This window comes from Miniopterus natalensis, chromosome 13 (genome assembly GCF_054644295.1).
Source record: "Miniopterus natalensis isolate mMinNat1 chromosome 13, mMinNat1.hap1, whole genome shotgun sequence".
Taxonomy (NCBI): Eukaryota; Metazoa; Chordata; class Mammalia; order Chiroptera; family Miniopteridae; genus Miniopterus; species Miniopterus natalensis.
The window spans coordinates 2,452,734-2,476,418 of record NC_142093.1 but is presented as its reverse complement, the minus strand read 5'-3'; the positions used below and the strand labels follow the sequence as shown (position 1 = coordinate 2,476,418).

The 23,685-nt window shown below is 41.3% G+C and overlaps 1 protein-coding gene across 4 annotated transcripts in view; it reads left to right on the top strand.

Annotated features, from left to right (window-relative positions):
* The window catches only part of ADAM17 (ADAM metallopeptidase domain 17), a 41,033-nt gene that overhangs the window by 3,995 nt on the left and 13,353 nt on the right, over window positions 1-23,685 (top strand). For 3 of the 4 annotated variants that reach the window (XR_015715505.1, XR_001602209.2, XM_016199162.2), the window contains exons 2-14: window positions 5,225-5,357; window positions 7,788-7,918; window positions 8,706-8,794; window positions 9,308-9,476; window positions 10,628-10,761; window positions 12,489-12,578; window positions 14,833-14,946; window positions 17,133-17,277; window positions 17,376-17,464; window positions 19,068-19,220; window positions 20,931-21,130; window positions 22,076-22,179; window positions 22,533-22,667. Coding sequence is in view for 1 of the 4 variants with exons in the window: in XM_016199162.2 (XP_016054648.2) it covers window positions 5,225-5,357; window positions 7,788-7,918; window positions 8,706-8,794; window positions 9,308-9,476; window positions 10,628-10,761; window positions 12,489-12,578; window positions 14,833-14,946; window positions 17,133-17,277; window positions 17,376-17,464; window positions 19,068-19,220; window positions 20,931-21,130; window positions 22,076-22,179; window positions 22,533-22,667 (1,686 nt within the window). In the remaining 3 variants the exon portion in view is untranslated. Of the gene's footprint in view, window positions 1-5,224; window positions 5,358-7,787; window positions 7,919-8,705; window positions 8,795-9,307; window positions 9,477-10,607; window positions 10,762-12,488; window positions 12,579-14,832; window positions 14,947-17,132; window positions 17,278-17,375; window positions 17,465-19,067; window positions 19,221-20,930; window positions 21,131-22,075; window positions 22,180-22,532; window positions 22,668-23,685 lie in introns of those variants that run through there. The other variant, XR_015715506.1, reaches the window with a different exon arrangement.

Sequence of the window (23,685 nt, the reverse complement as noted above, 5' to 3'; positions counted from 1 at the left end):
GTGACATGATTGCAAACATATGATGACCTAAAGCAAAAAACAGTTCTGTGTAAATGAACAGTGTAATTGCCAACTGTATGTAAGGGACAAGTTGTAGTATGGAACTCCAGCTGTCCTCTCAATGTAAACCCCTTGGCCAAACCTGCCCCTTCCCGTGTTTTGTTTTGTTTTTAAATCTCAGTGGATGTGGTGCCACCGTGTTTCCAGGTACCCCAGGCAGAAGGGGGTCTTTCCATCGTTTGCACTTGGGATTGCTCAGCAGCTTACTAGCTGGTTTCCCAGGCCCCATTCCATTCCCCTCTCGCCCACTCTCCCTCCACCCTGCAGTCCCAGTGAAATTTCTGACTCACAGCTGTTGTCCTTATCCGGAGACCAAAACCCTTAATTTAGTTCCACGGCCCTTCATGACCAGGCCTCTGCCTGCTCTCCAGCCTTACCCCTTTTCACGTCCCGTGTGGTTCTGTGCTCCAGCCTGAGTGGCCTTCATTGCTGTGTGTCCTGTGCTGTTTCCTGCAGCCCTCTGCTTGGATCCGTCTCCTTTCTTTCTCCTCTTGGCTTCCTTTTCATCCTGTCTTAGCATCCACGCTGTCTTCCTGAGAAAGCACCCGTCCCCAGGCGGGGCTCCTGCTCCTGATCCCTCCCTGACTGCCTGCATACAGCCTCCTCTCCCTTGGTGCTTGACATACTTTGTAATAATTTTTTGGTGTAGTGGTCTTTCTGCCAGTGTCACAATATCAGAAATATATTTCTCTTTCTCAGTTATATCCCTGGTACCTGGAAGGTAGGAGATTTTCAATAAATATTGAATAAATGAGTAGATGGAGTCCGGTAGAAAGGGGTAAAAGGAAGTGCAGAATGTGTATGCAAGAAGGGAAAAGATACAGAAGCAGTGAGGAAGGGGTGAGTCTCTAAGGACCACTAGACAGGAGGTCAAGTGAGGGAAACCACAGCATGTGGCAGGGAAGAGGAAGGGGTGGGTAACGAAATCATAGTACTCTCTGACCTTTTGAATGGTCTGCTGTTTTCTGATTTGTGTTTGTAGCCAGCTGAAATGAGAAAAGCTCAGTAATTTAGGGTGATTGCTGGAGTAATTCGTAAAAATCAAGGAAGGCGTTCTCATTCTAGAGAGTGCGGAGCAGCTATTGTGGAGTTTTTGAAAGAGAGATTATGACCATGCGCTGAACTAAGGACGTTAAGTGGTTTGCTTATATTGTTTTTTGAGAGATTTGGATATGAATGGAGGATAAAAGCTTTTGGGAAGTAGGGGAAATATAAATGCTGTTGAAAAAGCTATAGAAAACTGAGACAGTCCATGGTGGAAATTTGGGAAGTGAAGTGCAATGAAACGTGGAGTATCTGAGAAACGGTTAGTTGCTAGTGAAGGGACAGGAGCAAGAGCAGATCAGTCTGTTGGATGGGGCAGTGCTTTTACCATGCAGTTTGGAACAGCTCCAGAACATGCAGTTGGAGCCATCTAGTTATTATAAGAGGACAAATTACAATGGAAGCATAGTAGTTAAGTATTTTAAAGTGCTTCAGCAAGCTACATTTAAAAGGTGCTTTTTATAGAGAAAATATACCTAAAGATAACCAGTGATGTTACTATCTTACTGTTATTTTTTTCTAAGCCTATTTTTATACATAGTTAATATCATGCAATATGAATAGTATTTTTTAAGAAAATGTGCCTTTGTTTAATGTTATAACAAATACTTTCCCATGTTTTAAAAACCTGTTTTTAAGAGCATTTTATTTATATTTTTAAAGTTTTTTTTTTTAAATATGTTTTTATTGATATTAGAGAGAGAGGAAAGGAGAAAGAGACAGAAACATTGATCAGCTGCTTCCTGCGTTTTCCCTGCTGAGGATGGAGCCCACAACCCAGGCATGGACCCTGACCAGGAATTTAACCGGCTGCCTCGTGGTGCATGTGATGATCGATGCTCAGCCAACTGAGCCATGCCAGCCAGGGCGAGAGCATTTTAAATGATTGCATTTTTTTGTTATGTAGAAGTACATTAACTTGCCCTGGCCAGTGTGGCTCAGTTGATTGAAGCGTTGTCCCATACACCAAGAGGTGGCTAGTGCAAGCCCCAGTCAGGGCACATACCCTGGTGTCGAGTTCGATCCCTGTTGAGGCATGTGCTGGAGGCAATCAATCGATGTTTCTCTCACACCAATGTTTCTCTCTCTCTCTCCCTCCCTTCCTCTACCTAAGAACAATTAAAAAAAAAAAAGAAGTACCATAACTTATCTATTTGACAGTTATTACCTTGTTTCTGATTTTTGTTTATAAAAATAATGCAAGGCTGAACAGTGAACATCTTTGAGCTATTTCCTTACTTTAGCCTAGTTCAGTGGTTGTCAAACTTAGGTGTATATCAACACTACCTGGAAGGCAGGTTAAACACAGTTTGCTGAGCCCCACCCCAAGAATTTCTGATTGAGTAGGAGATTTGAAAACTGGCCTTTGTAACAATTCCATGGGATGCCAATGCTGCTGGTGGAGAGCATACTGAGAACGACTGGCCTGTAATATTGACAGTGAAACTACAGTATTGAGGTTGAGTTTCTCAGTCAGTAGGAGTGATTGTGATCTTGAATGAAACTGAGTTCATGTACCAACCTGTTTGTATCAGGAAGTGGAAGAGTGAAGAATCCTATCAGCACCTCAGCATTGAGCATTTGTGCAATTTGCAAACACAAGAGTGCTGTTCTGTGCAAGGTTCTGTGCTGGGTAGTGTAAGGTAGGGTATGTGACAGACAGTACAGAGCTCCCTTTTGGCCATTTTACAATCTATTTGTGAGATAAAACAAATATAACTCAAAAGTGCCAGAAGAAAGGAATAAACAGTGTTTCAGAATTCAGAGGGAGGTGAGGTCATGTTTGGTTGACTTGTCAAAAAGTAGGAGAGCAGGAAGTAGAAGGTCCAAGAACAGCTAGGCTATCTTTAAGAAGTTTAAAAAGTATGACATCAGTAAAGCTTGGGGTCTCCGGCCAGCTGGCCCAAGCTCTGATCCCAGTTCTGTGCTACATTAGCTTTGTGATCCTCTTCCTGAGTCTATCTTGTCATCTATAAAATGGGGATAATGCCTCAGGGGTGTTTGTGGAGATAACATGAAACACCCACCATAGTGTTTTGTAGGAAACACTAAAAAGTTGCTGAATAAATGGTAAGTTTCTTGAAGGTTTTTATTGGTGCTGCTAAGCATTACAAACATTAGCAAGGCCAGACCTCCACAACCATCCATAGGCATGAAAGTGATCGATGTCTTCTTAAACAGCTTTCCTTTGGATTAAATTTAAAAGGAACTTTTGTTAACAGAAAATGGTGAGACTCAGCAAGTGTGAAATTTGCTGCTACTTTGTGTAATGTTATCTTGAGTTAGACCCTTGAGTGGACTTTGAATGAGTTTACTTTGATTGTTTAGCAGCATGTCTACTCCCTGATGTCTTCAGAGTTGCACAGGGAGGAGGTATTTTTCCTCTTTTTTTTTTTTTAATGTATATCTTTATTGATGACAGAGAGAGGGGGAGAGAGAGCGATAGAAACATCAGTGATGAGAGAGTCATTGATGGGCTGCCTCCTGCACGACGCCCAATGGGGATCAAGCCCACAACCCAGGCATGTGCCCTGATCCAGAATCGAACCATGATCTCCTGGATCCTACGTTGATGCCCAACTGCTGAGCCACGCTGGCTGGTCCATTTTTCCTCTTTGACCACTCTTTATAAACTGACCCTTCCCGCGCCCTGTGTCTGTGTCCTGCTTTAATGTCCACAGCACTGACTTGCATTTGCTTGTGCATGTCTGTCTCCCGCACTAAGATGAGTGCTGCATTAGGCAAGAACTTGGTTCTGTTTAGGGCTCTCTGTCAGTACTTAGCCTAGTGCCTGGCACCTAGCAGTGAATGAGTGAACTGATGAACGAACCAGTTCGGAAGTTTAGGGGAAGAAGTAGAAGAGTATTGGATTGGTTCTTTATTTTACACATGGTTTTGTGAGCATATTTAACCTCGGCAGCAATTCACTTGTATTTTAAGCTCCTGCTCTATTTTGAGGACATCCTAAGTCCAGTGGAATGATTTTGAATACCATTGCTTCTGCAGTGATATTTGTTGAGAGAAAAGGAAAGCCTCAGCTCAAATATTTTTAGACAGTTTCTACAGAGACTTAAGTCACCAAAATTGTATTTCGGAAATTCTCCTGATTTTGGAAGAGGCAGCAGAGTTGCTGTTGATGACAAGTGACTTATAGGGCAGACGTACTTTACATTGTTTAATCTGGCTCTGTATCAAATAAAAACATTTTCGTGCTTGTTTCATTTTGGGGGCAGTGATCTTTACTTTTCTTGGGTTCCAAGTCAGTCTGGTAAAATAATTAATGTTGATTTTTCCCAGGGACTAATTTGGTCTTACTACTTTTACTTCCTGGTGTCCACTGGGTTGATAATCTGCTGTGTTTGTTTAGAGCAGCAAAATGGGGATATTATTACTTTTTGTTCTTTAATTTGGGATATGTGATTTTTCTGTAAAACATTTACTTTCCCAGTTTTGGTTTGCTCAGGCCATTAATACGTTTGTTGCTCTTTCTTGTTACACATCAACTGATAAGAAACTAATGTAGCCCAGATTGACAATTGCCAGGTTGAGTTGGCCACCTTGGTCTTAGGAATTTTAAACATACAAGCCAGAAATGCCTTTAATTTAGAAGTTAGGTCACTGCATAATATGATACTTGTTGAGATATCAAAATTATCATTATCTGTTATGAACATGGACTCATGTTCATATTTCCCTCGTTTTCACAAATATCTTTCCATGGTTTGTTTGACCTAGGACCTAAAAAGGTTCACACATTGGCTAGCTTGCCCTATTCTTGTCTATTAAGTCTCTGCCCATCCCTTCTTTCCCATGCCATTTATTTTCTAAAGACATTGGGTCATCTGTTCTGCTGGAATTCTAACATTCTGGGTGTGGCTGATTGCATACTAAGGTTATTTAACTTGGCAACATTCAACATTTATGTTTTCAAAACTAGAAGTTAGATCTTGATTAGATTCAGGTTCGATTTGTGGTTTTTCATAAGAATACTTCATAGATTATGTGTTGGGCAGTTCATAATGTGTTACATTAGGAAGAGTTTGTCTGACTCTCTCATTTTAGTAATATTGCAATTGATTAGTAGGTTTGGGTATTAATAATTTTTTGGCCTTTATTTCAGAAAAGCTTGATTCTTTGCTCTCAGACTACGATATCCTCTCTTTATCCAATATCCAACAGCACTCGGTAAGAAAAAGAGATCTACAGGCATCAACACATTTAGAAACACTATTGACTTTTTCAGCATTAAAAAGGTAATTTTAATTATTCATAGAAAAATGTTGGGGCAAATGGGACTTGGTTTGGCAAAAGCAGAAAAATAAGTCCCCCCCCCCCATAGGTTATTTATTTTTTCAATTACAGTTGACATATGATATTATACTAGTTTCAGGTATATAAGGGTATCTTGGGAGGTTACATTTTTATAGATTTGTGATTGATATAATTAGTCTGTCATTATTCTTACATTGTATATATTGCTCATTCTAAAGTTTATACTGATGATTATTTTAAAAAAGTAAATAGGTATTCCAGAGATGTCATTGGTGGTAATTATAATATGTTAATCACCTAGCTGGCATGGCTCAGCGATTGAGCATTGACCTATGATCCAGGAGATGGAGGTTCGATTCCTGATCAGGGCACATACCTGGGTTTCGGGCTCAATCCCCAGTATGGGGCGTGCAGGAGGCAGCCGATCAATGACTCATCATTGGTGTTTCTATCCCTCTCTCCCTCTCCTTTCCTCTCTCTCTGAAATCAATAGAGATATATTTAAGTAATAATAATATGTTTATCAAATTCTAACAAAGAATTTTAATTAATTGGGAATCGAACCTGCGACCTTTGGATGATGCTCTAACCCACTGAGCAACACTAGCCGGGCGTGGTGATGGATATTAACTAGATTTTTTTGTGATATATACAAAAAATAGAAAATATTAATTCAGATGGATTGATACCAGCTTGTAGTTACTGTAAATCCTTAAATTAAAAGTCAGAAAGATAAATGAAAATGCTAAAAGAATTTTGTAAGTATATGACTTCACATAATTTTGAGAGAGTAAAGTATAAATCTGACATTCTGTTGGAGGCTTTATAGCTGAAAGGTGAAGATTGGAAAGTCAGTAAAAAAAACCACAGGAATTTTACTAGCACTTGGCCCTCATCTTTACCATAGAGCAGATTATTAGTGTAGAAAATGAAGAGTACAATTCCAGTGATTTTTCTGGAAAGAACATTAAGTAAAAGTAGTATTGAGACTCCTGGAGAGCTCTAAAGCTAAATAATACATTTATAATAGAGATGCTTTTCTTTTCAAAGTTCTCAGCTTAACTGATGGGAAGGAAAAGTCATACCTGTGAGTGTGTGGGAAGATATGCTTTAGGATAGCAGGAGAAAATGTTCCAGGGTTTCTGAAATAATGTTCTATTGTCTTTCCCTGTGACCATTAAAAAAAAAAGCCACAAGCAAACTAAAATTACCTTGTTATTCTCAAAAATGTTAAAAATATTTGTTGCCATGGAGACAGTCTTCAGTCTAGATTCTTGCTGGCAGTGTAGGCTTATGCAGACCCGTGGGGACGTAACATTTCATATTTTCAGCACCACAGCTGACAACATTTGTTCCTGTGGTTAAGATGAAAAACATACCTTTCTTTATCTTTGGAGTTCGTGGGCACATTGAAAGGACTCTGTAAATAATGATCGGAAAATTCTTTCTCACCATGCCCAGTTTTTAAGTCAAGACTGAAACTCATAGAAAACAAAAGAATATTAAGCCAACTAAAGAACTGCAGTGTGTATTTTAATGCCTGTGTTGTTTTTGCTTTGTATTTATTTTCCTTGTATTGTGGGTTAATTTTTTTAAAGATAAGTTCTCTTTAGAAGGAGAAAAAAGCATGAGTGGTTTTAAATACAGAAAACAGGCATTTACTAATTTTGCACAGCAGTAAGATCCGATTGATTGCTACAGGCAGTGTAGGACAGGCTTCTGAAATGAACCACGTTCAACTTTCAATTTCACCGTTTGCCAGCTGTATAACCTTAAGTATGTTAACCTCCAAGCCTCAGTTTTTACTGTGTGAAGTGGATATAACATATACAGAGCATCTAGCACTGAGTAGGTGTTCAATAAATGGTATCTAATAATACCAGTTTTTAATGAGTTTTTAAGATAAACAGGACTCCGACTTACACTATCCAGATGTGTGTGTTTCCTTGTTCTGCAGAGTCGCCAGCAGAGATGAACACCCAAGCTGTTTTTTTAAAATATATCTTTATTGATCTCAAAGAGAGGAAAGGAGAGAGAGAGAGAAACATCAATGATGAGAGAGGCATTGATTGAGCCTGCAACCAGGCATGTGCCCTGACCGGGAACCGAACCTCGATCCCCTGGATCCTAGGCCGACGCTCAACCGCTGAGCCACGCCTGGCGGGCCCAAGCTGTTTGAATCTTCTTTGCCCAGTTCTAGGTGCTCTTGGTCTGCCAGATTCTGACAGCTAAATAAATTGGTCTCTGTGTTTACAGGAGATATAAAGCTCTAAGTACCTAGTGAAATATTAGTTAAAACCTGCATAGCATTTTATTAATGTCAGCTTCTTTTTTAAGAAAGGTTAATTGAATGGAAATTAGGCTTCCATTGTATATTCTTAAAGTAAAATATGAATGCATTCTTTCTTCAGGCATTTTAAATTATACTTGACATCAAGTACTGAACGCTTTTCCCAAAATTTCAAAGTTGTGGTGGTGGATGGTAAAAACGAGAGCGAGTACAGTGTCAAGTGGCAAGACTTCTTTAGCGGACACGTGGTCGGTGAGTATGGAGCTTGTCTGCCTGCCTGTGTCTAGGGGGCTCGCTGTCCAGATCCCACTTGACTGCATACCCATTTCTGGGGGGAGGGAGAAGAGCTACCAGAGAACTGCTGTTCCTTCTTTTCCTTGAGCTATCTGTTTGGAAGCCGCAGCATTCAGCCAGGAGGATATGGGTATCGCCAGCATGTCGTGCCAGCTGGCTGCTTTGATGATCAAAATGGATTTCCTCTCGGTGATAAGAATTTAACCTTCTCTTTTCTTCAGAGAAGCGTTGTATACTACCCTTGTGAGGTTTTAAACAGGGAAGCTAGGAGATAAAAGAATTGGCTGTTTGATCCTGTTTTGTATTTCTTGAAGAAAATGTATCCAACTAGCAGGTGTGGTTTACTTCTGGAACTTTTTTTACAATAAGAAAAAAATGGCATTAAAATGGTCAAATAGTCTAGTTCAAGACCTCTGTGTTCCAGAGTATGTTTTCTGCTTCCTCTTAGTTCTTTCTTACCCCAAAGTAGGCAGAGTTATTCCAGAAGGAAATGTACACCTTGTTTTGTTCTGTAATAGACTCTAGATCATTCTCATAAGAAGCTGGAGGCAGAGAGGTTACTGAAATAGAGGCTCCTGCTGAGGAGGGAAGTCTCTCACTGCTTGAGGCTTTTTTCATAGTGGGGGTCTACAGCCTCTGGGCACATGCACTCTGATGAAGGGCTTCGTTGAGTGTTAGTGGCAGTAGGGCATAGTTTATTTTTTGATACAAATATTTCTAATAATGAATTTTTTTTTCTCTTAAGGTGAGCCTGCCTCTAGGGTTCTAGCCCATATAGGCGATGATGATATTACAGTAAGGATCAACACGGATGGGGCAGAGTATAACATAGAGGTAAATCTGTACGCGAGCTCTTTCTTATTAGCGTATGTGTATTTTCACATTTCTGTATTTATTACATTTATTAGAGTAACATTGGTAATGACATAAATTTCAGGAGTACTACATAATAATAATACAACACCTGTGTACTCGCCGCAAGAACAGAAACCTCAGCTGCCTCTCGTTGCTACATGTCCATCCCCTGGAGCAGTGCCAGCACAGTTGGTGCTGACAAATCAGGGATGGGAAAGGATGTGCATTTTCTCTTCTGGGTCTTCTAAAAGATTTCATAACTTGCGCAAAATAATGCTCTTTTCATATACAGATAAGTCAAAGGGTGAATAATCTGTATATTATCAGCATAGACACTCTGATAAAAATTGAAAAGGTGTATTTTCGATAAAATGATTAGTCACTTTACTTAGCCTGGAAACAAAGATTATCTAAAAACAAGGAAAGGATGTAAGAATTTAATATTTAGGAATTTTTATGTTTTTCATCTCAATTATATTTTTTCCATTTTAGCCACTTTGGAGACTAATTAATGATACTACAGACAAAAGAATGTTAGTTTATAAATCTGAAGACATCAAGAATGTTTCACGCTTGCATTCTTCAAAAGTGTGTGGTTACATAAAAGCGGAAAATGAAGATTTGTTTCCAGAAGGGCTGGTAGACAGAGAGCCCCCTGATGGTAAGTATATTTCAGATAGGAAACAAGCATTACGGCTGTCTTCAGTAGGGGTGGTTGTTAATTGATTTAAAAAACAAAACAAAACATGTTTGTCAAGTAACTAGTTTTTGGCTTGAAAATAGTTTTGTTCAGAAATTTTTATGTTAATTCTTTTGCCTATAATGTAAAGAATGAAAACACTAGAAAACAATAGTAACAATAAAGGCTGGACTTAAGAAAAGATTGCGGAAAGGGGAGTTAAATAATCTGAGGGCAGCTAATTTTTTATTTGCAAGTATTTAAAAATGATAAGATAATACTGTTGTAAGATCATCTTTAGATAAGTTTATAAGAAATTAGTTGGTTGCAAGGGAGGTCTCTAATGTTTAGAAAGAAGAAGCTTATCAGTTTGGGCCAGATTCATTTAGAGTTGTTTGAAAACAAACACTTTGGGGAAATAGTCTACTGTCCTCATTGTTAAAATCCTTGGAAAATATTACAGCATTTAAGTATATAAATAAATTCTTAAGTAATTTGGTTATTTGATAAGAAAACCTATTAACACAAAGTAATTTTTAATGTTTGCTTACCTTGATATTTTGGCCATTGCTTTGGTTAATTCGTGGATTTCTAGAATAGAGTGAGAGCTTCATAGCGGAGAAATAAATAGGTGATCACTTTTCTTTTAAGTACTTTTTAAAGTTGCTTCATTTTAAAAGTTACAGAGCCCAGCCAGGCGTGGCTCAGTGGTTGAGCATTGACCTAGGATCCAGGAGATCGAGGTTCAATTCCTAGTCAGGGCACATGCCTGAGTTGCGGGCTGAATCCCTAGTTGGGGGCGTGCAGGAAGCAGCTGATCAAGCTCTCTCATCATTGATGTTTCTATCTCACTCTTTCCCCCTTCCTTCCTCTCTAAAATCAATAAAAATATATTTTTAAAAATAAAAATTATAGAGACACTTTCTTGGTTTTGAATTCTACAATTTTAAAACCTCATGTTACTTTTCACTTTTTTGTCTTCAAATTGTTGTTGTTTTTTGTTCAAGATACCTGTAAGGAAACTAAATTTAAGTAATGTTTGTTTCAAGAATATGCTAGATTTAAAGTGTTACTATAAAAAACTCCTTGTTTTGATGAATTTTAATTTAATAGTGCGTACAAATTCATATTAGAGCTTGTTCATCGGGTGAGGAGAAGAGCCGACCCCAATCCCATGAAGAACACGTGTAAATTACTGGTGGTGGCAGATCATCGCTTTTACAAGTACATGGGCAGAGGGGAAGAGAGTACCACTACAAATTACTTAGTAAGTATTTGGTACTGGGGAATGATTGGACAAAAACACTCAGCATAGGTAGACAAATTTCATTTAAGAGAGGACTGCTGTAATTTGAAAATTGAAACTGGATGTTTCAGGTGCTGTATTATTGCATAAAATATTTGAGATTCTTACATTACTGCACAGAGATTCTAGTTTCAGGTTTTTTAAAACCTATTTTACCTTTGAACTATTATTTTCTGCACATTAGAATTTTTAAGCATATTAGGTTTTGGGAGAGTTCGTTACATAGAGCTCTTTTTATACAAGTGAATTCTTTGAAAACATTACTGCTATAATGGCAGTGATCTTATTGGTGACATGAATGTTGCTCTAGAGTAGAGAAAGTACTTGTATGAACCTGTGTGTTTTATTTTTGCTTATATGCATATTTCAGAGAAGAGGGTCAGTTTGGTTTGTGTCATAAAATAGCTAATTGTTGGAGTATCTGCATTTAGATGGGATTTTCATGGTCATAACCAACTGTAGGCTAAGATGTGAAGGGATGATTACAGATATATTGACACTGAATTTTTAAGCATTTACTGTGCAATTTGAAAAGTCAAGGGAGTCAGAATTTCATTGACCTTTTTTATTAGTATGACCTCATTTGTCATGATAACTTGGCACTGACAGAAATGTTGTTTAGGAAATAAGAGAATGCAGCTATTCATGAACCGAGAGCCTGGTGCAGTAAAGATGTCTTTCTCTTTGCCTCGCTCTTCCCATTCTCTCTCATACCCTCCTCGCCCTGCTCCCTTCCCTTCCATGTGAAGTGAAAGAATCCATTGTGAAGTTAATAGGCGCAGTGTGTGAAGTCATTGTAATTCTTGCTCCTACGTAAGAGAGCTCTTTCTTGAAAAAGTTTCTTAGTAGGGCTTTGTATTAAGGGGCTCCTCTTAATTTACTTCTTTGTTCATTATACCAAGAATATGAATATAATGAGAGGTTTAGTCTTAAAATTTGCATTTCTTAGTCTTACAGTTACTATAAGCAAAGAACAATTTCCTACCTATAATGTGCTTCACAGTTGCCTGAACAAACCTCATCTACCCAGTTTTGAACAATAAAAAATTCTCTGTGAGAAGATAGGTAATGAGTGTGTGTTATTATGTGGTGTGAACCGTCCTTGGCTGTCACTGTCTACCTACCTCACCCCCTTCCCAAGTGAGCTAGCAGAAGAAAGGAGGGTGGTAAAACCCTGTTTTTCTGGCTTGTACTCTTCCTGGTCCTCGGTGCTGAATTCTGCCCTGTGAGGGTTGGGGAATGGGCGTAGCAGTCCCAGACACTTCTTTCTGAGGAAGGTGTTTGAGGAACCTGCCATGAGACAGAGTGAAGACAGTACTTCTTAGAAGAGAATATTTTAGGTAAATTGATTGACTGTTCTCATTTTTGTAGCTGACTGGAATGGCAGTTATTTTTAAAAAGCCGGTTACTTGGTATTTTGGTTCCATATACAGTTGGTTACTTGGGTTTGTAATAAGGGGTACCGCTGTTTTACTCTGGTAATATCACTTTATTTGGGGCTAGGAATAACTTCCTTGTTAGCACTGTCAGCGATAAGGAGTAACATCTTTATGTTAGTTTTTGTAATTGGTAGAAACTTTACAATGGCATTTTCTCTAAACTGATGTTTTTTCTCCCTGCAGAATTTATTACATTGCAAGTAGTAAAAATATACATAATCTCTCTCTCTCTCTCTTTTATACACACAGATAGAGCTAATTGACAGAGTGGATGACATCTATCGGAATACTTCATGGGACAACGCAGGTTTTAAAGGTTATGGAATACAGATAGAGCAGGTATTTATCAATGGATGTGGCTTACATTACTCAGCTAAGTTATATAATACACATATTTGTTACTTACATTCATACCCCAAAACTTATTTTCAAATGTAATCATAAATATTCTCAAATGCTAGTAACTCTCACCTGGTAAATTATACAGTGTTTTTGATACTATTTCTAGATTATGGAGTTTTCTGTTCCTAAGCTTGTTTTAGGCAGAAAGCCTTTTTTGCTGCTGCTGTCTTTCCTTTCTCTGAATTCATGGCCTTTTTATTCCCTTCCTTGTTTTCTTTTTTTAAAATATGTTTTTTTAATTGATTGTAGAGAGAGGAAGGGAGAGAGAAACATTGATCGGCTGCCTCCACATGCCCCCTCCTGGGGATCCAGGCCCTCAACCCGGGCATGTGCTCTGACCAGGTATCAAACCTCTGATCTTTTGGTACATGGGACGGTGCTCAACCAACGGAGCCACAGCAGCCAGGGGCCCTGCCTCGTTTCCTTTGTCTTTGATTATGCCTTTTGTCTTTAGTTAGAATCCTCGCACATGGTGTTGAATCCTTAGTCAGAAAAGTTGCTCAGAACTACTGCAAGGCATTATACATACAGAACCATTAGATCTTTTTTCCCCTAAATCTCCTGATTTCTTATATTCTGTTAATAGAGTATGTCCAGCCACAATGTGTCAATGTCATCTTAATATCTCATAGTAAAAATTGTTCCAAATTGGTGACTGATTAAAAAGACTGTTCTGGAATTGGTTATTGCTTTGGACAGAATCTCTGATATGGAAATTATTGTTTCTATTTTTTCTAGGCTCTTTGTACCAAATTAACCATATTCTTATAGGTTCTATAGATAGAATTTAGAGATTAAAAACAAATTTGAAATTATACATCATTTTTATAAATGTTAAACTTCTATAGTACTTGCATAAAACTAAGATAATTATTTTTCCCTTTTCCATTTTTTTACTTGCATTTTCTTTTTTTAAGTTATTATTTGAATAGGTAACATATACACACGATACAAAAACCAGTGAAAAGTAAGTCTCCTCATCTCTGCCCGTCGTCAAATCAGTTTCCTCCCCCAGAGACATCCATGTCACTAGCTTCATGTGTATTTTCCCAGAGGCCTTGTGCATGTATAGCATGTGTGTCTCTGACACAGTGGTGGTGTGCCGTGCTCTGTAGATTGTGCTGCTTCATTTCATGAATATGTCGGTGATTATCCCACTGGTTCATATCAAGCTGCCTCACTTGTTTAAACAGCTGTAACTTGTTTAGTTTTAGGGGGCCAGTAAATAAAGGTCTTTGTTGCTTTAGAACTTGGAACCGGGTGAAAAAATAGGTGTGATATAGGAGATAAAAATATCAGCTTTTTTTTAATCCTCCGCCGAGGATTTTGTTTTTTCAATTGCTTTTCAGATAGAATGGAATGGGGAGAGAGAGAAACGTCGAGATGAGAGACACATCGATTGGTTGCCTGCCACACAGGCCTCAGCCAGGGCTAGGGATTGAGCCTTCACCGGAATTGAACCCAGGACCCTTCAGTCTGAGGGCCAGTGCTCTAACCACAGAGCCAGACCGGTCAGGGCAAATATCAGCTTCTTTAATGATGACAGATGGATTGGAAGTTGTGGTTTAGATGGGCAGTCACTGTGGGTTTCTTGTTTCATCCCAGAACTGACCTTGACCACCCACCACCAGAACTGCAAGGCCCACCCCAGTGAGCACACCACGTGGTGCAGAGCAGACCAGAGCATGCCCTCCACAGGCAGACAGAGCAGGAGACGCCAGAATGACCGTGCGGAGCATGCCTTTGTTCCTTGCTTTGTTTTAAGCAGGATTAATATGTGTGTGTACTACATGCACAAGGAATAGCCCCTGTTCTTCATCTTTTACTCCTGTGGTCGCTGGTGGTGCACATCCTGTTGACCTGCATCTCTGCATCATTAACTGTAGTTAAAATAAGTATGTTAGGCTAATGCAGCCTAAATTTTTTTTTTTTCCCAACTAAATTGAGAAAATGAAAATTTGGAGTACTTCTATAAATTTCTAAATCATTTATTGACAGGTTTTCCATATCATATGCTTCTCATTGTTTTTAAACATTGAATATTTAGAGCTGAAGAATTTCATGGATTCTGGTTCCATAACATATTTTTTCTAGAATCATAGTCTTTTTTTGAATGTCTGAACAAAGTAGTATTCAGAGTTTGTGATTTTTTTTCTGAAGTGTTCTAAGTATGTTATCTCTTTAAGTATAGATTCGCATTCTCAAGTCTCCACAAGAAGTAAAACCAGGTGAAAGGCACTATAACATGGCAAAAAGTTATCCAAATGAAGAAAAGGATGCTTGGGATGTGAAGATGTTGCTTGAGGTACGTTGAGGAACCCTGGACGTGATTTCTCGGGGAGGTCGTGTCTGCATGATGAAGGGGCATGCTAGGAGAGGTGCTTGGAACAAGGAGCGGCCCATGCGGCTGATCCGGCCATCACCTTGTCCCTGCAGCAGGGCCACCAGCAAGAGGGGCAAAAAAGCTGTGCGAGTGAGAAGTGCTCCAGAGCAGTGCTGCTCATCCCTGGTATCTGTGAGGATCCAGTGAAGAAAACTGGCGGATACCCAGGGTATACATTTTTTGTACCATTTTGTTTGTTCAGGTCTTTCTGAACTTTTCAGTGAGTCTCTTAGGTCAGTAATGATCAAACGATATGGAAATGAATTAGGCAGTAGATTTATAACTCAGAGATCTGGACGTTCTGTTCAAGAATGTTAAGTTTTTGTGTTTTTATCCTGGTGATTTAAAGTAGTCAACCTAAACACTGCCATATGGATTCTTGCCTCACAGGATATGATCTCTCCCGTCTGCCACATGATTTCAGTGTCTGAATTTGTGTATCCTCTTGCTTTGTAAAATGACCTCCTATGAAATGATATGTTTATCTTTCAATAGGTTGGTAGTATATTCGTTTCCTCTTGGTGCTCTAACAAATTACCACAAATTTATCAGCTTAAAACAACACTTTATTTGTTTTCATGGGTTAGTCCAGGCACAGTGTAGTTCATCTGAATTCCCTTGTGCAAGTCTCACAAGGCCGAAGTCCAGTTTTCAAAGCTTGAATAGAATTACAGAATATTATCAGCTCTATCCAGGTTGAGGTCCTTAGGGTGTTCTATGTGTATAGTGCACCGACATACCTTGTCTAATTTGACCCACTAGCTCCCCCGAGAGGTAAGTTGAAATAGCACCATTACTCTTCTAAAGAGATTCAGCAAGGTCCTAGTCTGTTAGGACTGCCAGTAACAAAGTATACGACAGACATTAAATTTTCTCATAGTTTTGGAGTCTGGAAGTCAGATAAGGTGTCAGCTGGGTGTTTTTTTCCTGAGGTCTCTTTGGCTTGTAGACGGCCGTCTTCTCCTGGCTGCCTCCTGCATGCCTCCCACTGGGGTCTGAGCCAGCAACCTGGGCATGTGCCCTGACTGGGAATCAGACCGGCGACCTCTTGGTTCCTGGGTCAGTGCTCAACCGCTGAGCCACACCGTCTGGGTCCCAGTCTCCTTTTATAAGGGCACCAGTCAGATTGAATTAGGCCCACCCATATGACCTCATTTTACCTTAACCTACTTCTTTAAAGGCCCCATCTCCAAATACAATGACATTCTGAGGTACTGATGGTTAAGACTTCAACATAAGAATTTTGGGGGTCATAGTTGAGCCTGCAACAGCAAGGTTAAAGGACTTGTTTATGGATAATTATATAACTATTAATGACAGTCAGAATGGAGTGCCAGACATCCTGACTGCTAGGCCAGCTGACCCATTGCACCTGTCTGCTTTTCTGTTTGTGTCAGGGGCAACAAAAGGGGGAAACTCTTGACTCTACAAATGCTCCTCCAGTTCTCTCTCCGACGCCTAGTAGATTCTCAGAATCCTCACCCTGTTACCACAGAATTGTCAAAATCCCAGGGTGGCATCTCCTGGGAACACCTATTCCTCATACAGGGCTTTCCTGCTTCTCATTGTATTGATTAATTATTGATTGATTGATTGATGAAAGAGAGATGTATGCATTCATTGGTTGATTCTTGTATATGCCCTGGCATGGGATCGAACCCACAGCCTTGGTGTATCGGGACAGTGCTCTAACCAACTGAGCTACCTGGCCAAGGACCCTGCCGCTCATTTTAAGCATTTTAAAAATCAGGGTCTTTTTCAGTTGGAGATATGGGTTGTTATAGTGGAGGTTTTTGAAGTAATATATGGAGCCCTTTTAAGGAAAAAAAATTGGTACCATAGCACCAGTGCTGAGTTAAGTGGATTTTAATCTTAAGTTCAGTAACATAAAACTAAGTATATATGCTTTCCTATACGTTTATATTTATAATTCCTATACATTGTAAGACCAAAGCAAAGCAGGTAGGTGAGCGAGAGCTGTGGATGAGGAACATTGCCCACACTATTTGGTGCTTACCTGCATTCATATGGTATGTTCTGGAATATATGGTTGAAACAGCTTTCGATATGTCATTGTTAATCTAATTAAGAACTCTTCTTCTTAAAAGCAATTTAGCTTTGATATAGCTGAAGAAGCATCTAGAGTCTGCCTAGCACATCTTTTCACCTACCAGGATTTTGAGATGGGAACTCTCGGACTGGCTTACGTTGGTTCACCCAGAGCAAACAGCCACGGAGGCGTTTGTCCAAAAGGTAAGTTTCCCATTTGTTGTGTGACTGGGACTAGCAGGCTGGTTAGCATATGTTGAAATTCTGCACTGAACAAGCAATTTGTTTCCTCTCTCCTTTAGCTTATTATAGTCCAAATGGAAAGAAAAATATCTATCTGAACAGTGGTTTGACCAGCACAAAAAATTATGGTAAAACCATTCTTACAAAGGTATGTTCTTTTATTTTTTAAAAGGATAGATTTTTAGTTTTTTATAGTTACTGTATATTTATGTAAGTATCTTCTAAAAGAGTAATACATACTGGTGGGTTTATTTTTTTCTGCCTCAAGAAACACGTTCTTTGGTGAGAAACATGAAAATAAAAGGTATAAAGAAGCCCAGCTGGGCGTGGCTCAGTGGTTGAGCATCGACCTAGGATCCAGGAGATAGGGATTCGATTCCTGGTCAGGGCACATGCCCGGGTTGTGGGCTAGGCAGCCGATCAGTGACTCTCATCATTGATGTTTCTCTCTCTCTCCCCCTCCTTTCCTCTCTCTGAAATCAATAAAGATATATTAAAAAAAAAAAGATATAAAGAAGAAAATAAAAGTTACCAGTCAGACTTTTTCAAGACCCATCTGGGTCATTGTTTTTCTGTAAGAGGTGCCCTCCCAGAGCCCTTCATCCTGCCTCTGCTCTGTGGGTACTTTTTTCCTGGCCCTGCAGTGTAGCTGCTCTCTGAAGACACCCAGACTCTCATTTGCTGGGCCCATGTTCCTCCTCTTCCTGATTTAAACCCTCATTTTGGTATAAATCCTCCAGGAGCTTCCTAAGAAAGGTGACCTGAAGGCACACTCTTGAAATTTGCATATCCAAAAATGTCTTTACCCTCCTCTTAGACTTTTGTTTTTTAATATATCCTTTTTGATTTCGGAGAGAGAGAGAGAGAAACATAATGATGAGAGTCATTGATCGGCTGCCTCCTGCACACCCCTTGCTGGGGATCGAGCCTGCAGCCCGGGCATGTGCCCTGACCGCGCATCGAACTGTGACCTCCTGGATCCTAGGTGGATGCTCAGTGGACACTTAGCCACTGAGCAACGTGGGCTGGGCTCCGTTGAAACTTGGTCATTGAGCTGGTGCATCCCCAGCGCTCTCCCAGTGGGAGGGCATTGCTCCACTCTCCTTTAGCGCTTCATGTTCTGTAGTCTGGAGTCATTCCATTTTCATGCTTTGTATGTGACCTGTTTTTCCCCCCTGGAAGATGTTAGAATCTTATTTTTGCCCAGATATATCCATTAGGAATGTGTTGGACATATTCCAGAAAGTCCACATAACGGAAAATCCAGTAAACAGTGATTTAAGTAAGGGGTGTATTGGCTTGAGTCAAGAAGTTCATGGACAGTGTCCCATGGGGCTCCAGCAGCTCAGACGCTCTGGGGTCCAGCGTCATCCCCACTGTTGCTCAGCCATTGGAAGCACAAGGCCTTTGTCCTCATGTTGTCACCTCGTGGTTCCTTCTGTGCTGTAGAAAGGACGACAAAGAGCGTAGTCTGTCCAGTTTTCAAAGCTGGTCTGGAAGCCCCACCCATCCGCTGGTTGGTGTGAGAGTGTGCAGCGGGCCGAGCAGAGCTGGGTCTCGTGGCTGTCCAAACCCTCAAGGGAATGTGGGAAGGTGGCTATTTTAGCAGAGTCCATTGTGTCCTGAGCAGAGTTAAGGATTTTTTCAGGATCCGATTAATCAACACCCTATTTAAGACAGCAGGGCCCACTGGCTGAAGCTGGTGCAGGTTGGGTACTGGGAAGTAATGTTTTCTTCGCATGATCTTTAAGGAAGCTGACCTGGTTACTACTCATGAATTGGGGCACAATTTTGGAGCAGAACATGATCCAGATGGTCTAGCAGAATGTGCCCCAAATGAGGACCAGGGAGGAAAATTCGTGATGTATCCCATAGCTGTGAGTGGAGATCACGAGAACAATAAGGTATGTATCTTGTGGAACTTCCTGACGTGGCTAGGAGAGAGAGCGGCTATTTAATTACAACGAGAGCTCAGAACAGGTCCATTTGAGGGGTGGACTGCAAATGACAAAGAACTGTGAAACTTGGCTGTGTGTTTGGAGTGAAATGTGTTCCATCTAAATCTGGTTAAAGCTTTTGTTTGGGCTGTTTGTTACCAAGATTAATCATGTAGATTTGAGCTATAGGGAAAATTAGCAATAGTTTAGGCTTGTATTAGAGTTCGAGGTTGCAGGGTCTGGTGGGCTTAGGCTTTAAGTTAAAACTTCCTATCATTTCATTTAAACTTGTTCATTTAAACTCTACAGTACTTCACAATTTGCATGTTTTCATAAACTGTTGCAACAAAATACTTAATTTGCCAGACTCTAAGTCTCCTGTGGGAAGGGCCCTTGTCTTCTTCATGGCTCTGTCTCCAGTGTCTGGTGGGGGTACATGGCACATAGTAACTGTGTATCGAGTACATACATGAACAATTCACCAGTGAGGGTTTCTGATAGGGCACATGAGTTGACTCTTGAGATATTGTCAACAATTTCAGAGACTTTAAGAGTGTTCATAGGTTTCTGGTCCTGTCATTGTACCTGGAGCTAAACAGCAACATCAGTGTGAGGAAAGCATACTGCTCTTGTTGCTGAGTTAGGGCTGGGGAGGGGCTAAGAGAGTCGTCTCTAATCAGGAAAGATGCTTAAGTATTTGTCCTGGCTTCTCTTTGGAGCCAGGCCCTTTATATATCTTTACTATAACAATTAATTAGAAGATCCTTAAAAAATGTCCAGTTTGTATTTCTGTTTCAGGTGATGGCTCTTAGATAGCTTTCTGACAGTGTTCCTTTTGTTGGATTCAGTGGTCACTGTCACCTTTGGAGATTCCTGTGCTCTCCACTCCTCAGGGGCTCTGTGGCTCTTGTCTGGGGTGAAAGTGAAGCTATTTTAGCAATTTGCAGAGAACTGTGGAGACCCCACCTCAAATAAGTATACTGAGTTTTCCCCAGGTCTCTACCTCTTTCCTTCGTCATGTCAAATGGTTTGGAAAATGGACTCTGTTTTAGAGCTCCTGGTCAGACGTCCCAGATTTAGAGGGGAAGCTAGGGTAGACGCTCCTTTTGAGGCACTGGTCACCTTAGAAAACTCAGACTGTTAAAACCTTGGGGACCCATGAAAATGTTTAGGTAACAGTTTGGAATTTAATCTTTCAATAGACTACATGTAATACTGAGCCTCTTAGGAAGGTTAACTACCTAAAGATTTTAAACATGGATCATTCATACCAATAGCCAGGGAAAGAAGAGGAAGAAAACTGGAAACCGACCATTTGCACGCCTGAATGTTTTGTCTAGGAAGACGATGGTCTGTGTCTAGTTCTCACTGTCACGGGCATGGTGGTGCCATGCCCGAGGATGGGGTGGCTTATGGTCTGGTGGAGCTCACGACTCTCCCCTTGTGCCAGGCTGCTCATCCTCTGGATGGACTGGCTGGGGGTATAGCTTTTTAGCATTTTACAGAGGGAGATAACTCAGTTCCATATACAGGCATTTAGGGGTGATAGTGATGACCTTGGTCTACTTCAGGAGGCTCTGATTATGACTTTCACATTCAGAGTTTAGAGAAGTGATGCAAATGTGGGAATGAATTTTTATGTTATTTTGTGTCCTTTGTGGCCTTTTTTCTCTTAAGATGTTTTCAAACTGCAGTAAGCAGTCCATCTATAAGACCATTGAAAGTAAGGCCCAGGAGTGTTTCCAAGAACGCAGCAACAAAGTGTGTGGGAACTCCAGGGTGGACGAAGGAGAGGAGTGTGACCCTGGCATCATGTACCTGAACAATGACACCTGCTGCCACAACAACTGCACGTTGAAGCAGGGTGTCCAGTGCAGGTGGGACATCTGCCCTGGGGGGCAGGGGCTGGGGTGTGGGGTGCCAGGTCATGGCAGATTGAAAATGCAGGGGCTTTGGAATCGATCAGAGGTCGTGTGTGTGTGTGTGTGTGTGTGTGTGTGTGTGTGTTTCCCCCTTTGCTCTTTACAGCAAGAAAAGTGCTTCCTTGAAGCAGTTTGACATATATAACGGATCCCTAATCTCACACCCTCTGCTATAGAGCAGTCCCCCAGGTCAAAGACTTCTCTCAGGAAACATGTAAAGGAAGATGATTGATAATTAACAAGGATGCTCATGGCTACATTCTTTTATAACAGCAAAGTACTGGAAACAACCAAAATGACAGTCCTGGGACATAAATGAATTTTTTTGTGTCTATACAATAGTTTAATGTCATACCTTTTAATGGCATAAACTAAATGTGGAGGAAGCAGGTTACAAGTTAGAAAGTACCTATATTTCCATTTTTATGTCCACTGAGAGCCTAGCGCCTGCCTTAGAAGTAGAGGCAAAGCTTTAGTTTATGGGGACTAACAGATTCGACTGCCTCCAGTGCATATTAACGTTGTAAATACTCATAGGGAGTAGGGCTCGGGCTGCCTCATTTCTTGACCGTTGATTGCCTTGCCAGGCCTGTGTTTTTTCTTTTAATTACTATATTAAGTATATTAAGCGAATGAAAACCAAGGACAACACCACGTTTTAAAGACGAGTCACTTTGGACCAGCCTGCACCTATTCTCTGCATTGCTGCTGCCGGGTTCCACATAGGACGGCAGACAGAGTGCTTGCAGGTGGTGCCCGCCCTGGCGAGTCAGTTATGCAGGAGTGGGTGACCCCGCCAGACCTTCCCTTCCCCTGGGATCGAGCTTCAGGGCCCTGTAACATGACTAGTGTCGCTGTGGGCTCTCCTTTGACTGAACTGCCCTGTCTGCTCTTCTGCAGTGATAGGAATAGTCCTTGCTGTAAAAACTGTCAGTTTGAGACCGCCCAGAAGAAGTGCCAAGAGGCCATTAACGCTACTTGCAAAGGCGTGTCTTACTGCACAGGTATGTCCTCCTGATGGTTCTCTTGGAAAACTGCCGAAGTGGGGATGTGTGTGTTTGGAAAACAGGATTGTTTCCTTTGTATGCAAACAACCCTTTTTTCACCTCCTATGTGGAGCTGAGTTGATTATGCTCCTTAGTTCGTGGCACACTTGTCAGTGGTCTGAGCAGACCCGTTATGTTTCTTACGCTTTATTTCTCTCACTTCATTCTCCTCCCTCTCTGAGGCATCCTTCTAACATGTTTAACGTTTGTTTGGATATGTGTATATACTTGAAACACAATGTACTGTTTTGTGTCTATGTTTTTAACATGCCAAAATGATACTCTACTGTAGATGTTTTTGGTGCTTCCAGGTAACAGCAGTGAGTGCCCCCCGCCCGGGAACGCCGAGGATGATACAGTGTGCTTGGACCTGGGCAAGTGCAAAGACGGGAAATGCGTGCCCTTCTGCGAGAGGGAGCAGCAGCTGGAGTCCTGTGCATGCAACGGTGAGCATGTGTCCCCGCCATGGCCTTGCTGCGGGGAGGAGAAGGTAGCCTGTGTCTGCCCAGCCACATCCCTCACCTGGGGGCCCAGCAGTGTCAGCCGCTCACTGCTGCTGAGGACAGGGTGAGAGCCCAGTGCAGTCATGGGGTGCAGGGTGGTATGTGGAAACAGACAGATTCTGGATTCAGATCCTGGCTCCTCCACCTTATCTGTGAAAACCGTCCTGTTGTTCACCCGTCTTGCCACATTTTCAGACCATGTGGCCAGTGTGGGTTAGGGTAGGAGGGAATTTTGTGGGTGATGTCTGGGTGGAGGTATGTTTTCGCTTCTCCTTCCCTGTATCATACACACCATGAAAGCAGCAGGAGCTATGTCCCATTGGCATTAGGCTGTGATGCTCCTTCAAGAGAGAGCTGATTCCGGGACTGGCCATTGATCAGGATGCTTGCCCCTGCCGGGCTGGCCTGCTGCCCTTTGCTCCCTGCCAGATGCCTTGGGCCAGGGGCCTCTTTGGTGATGTGATGGTTGGCGACATCATGCTAGGCTGTCAGGGACTTGTCCTCAGGTTTCCATGTTATTTTTGGAGCCCCTGGGTCTGAGGAGGGGCCTCAGGGACTGACTGGGCTCTGAGCTTCCTGCCCCACCCCAGAGAGAGTTCTCTTGATTTCAAAACAACGAACCCAGAAATCACAACCAGGGAACTCAGCATCCGTACAGCAGAGTCAGTGGTCTTCTTGGTGGAATAACGTGTAAAAGAAGATAACACAGGAGATGCCAAGTAAATGCTACTGAGTGAGTGGCACAGGGCTTAGGGTGCCCAGCAGGACACAGTAAAGGCCCTGGAAACGTGATGAACGAATGGCAGGTCTCCTTTCCCTTCCCAGTAGTTTTTCCTGTTTTCAGTGTCCTGGTTGATCTCGGTGACTGTAAATTCTGACTTGCCCCGGGGTGAAGTGTGTCCCAACTCACTGCCAGCTGACTTGCTGGGCATTTCTGCTGTTCAAATGGGTGCCAGCGGCT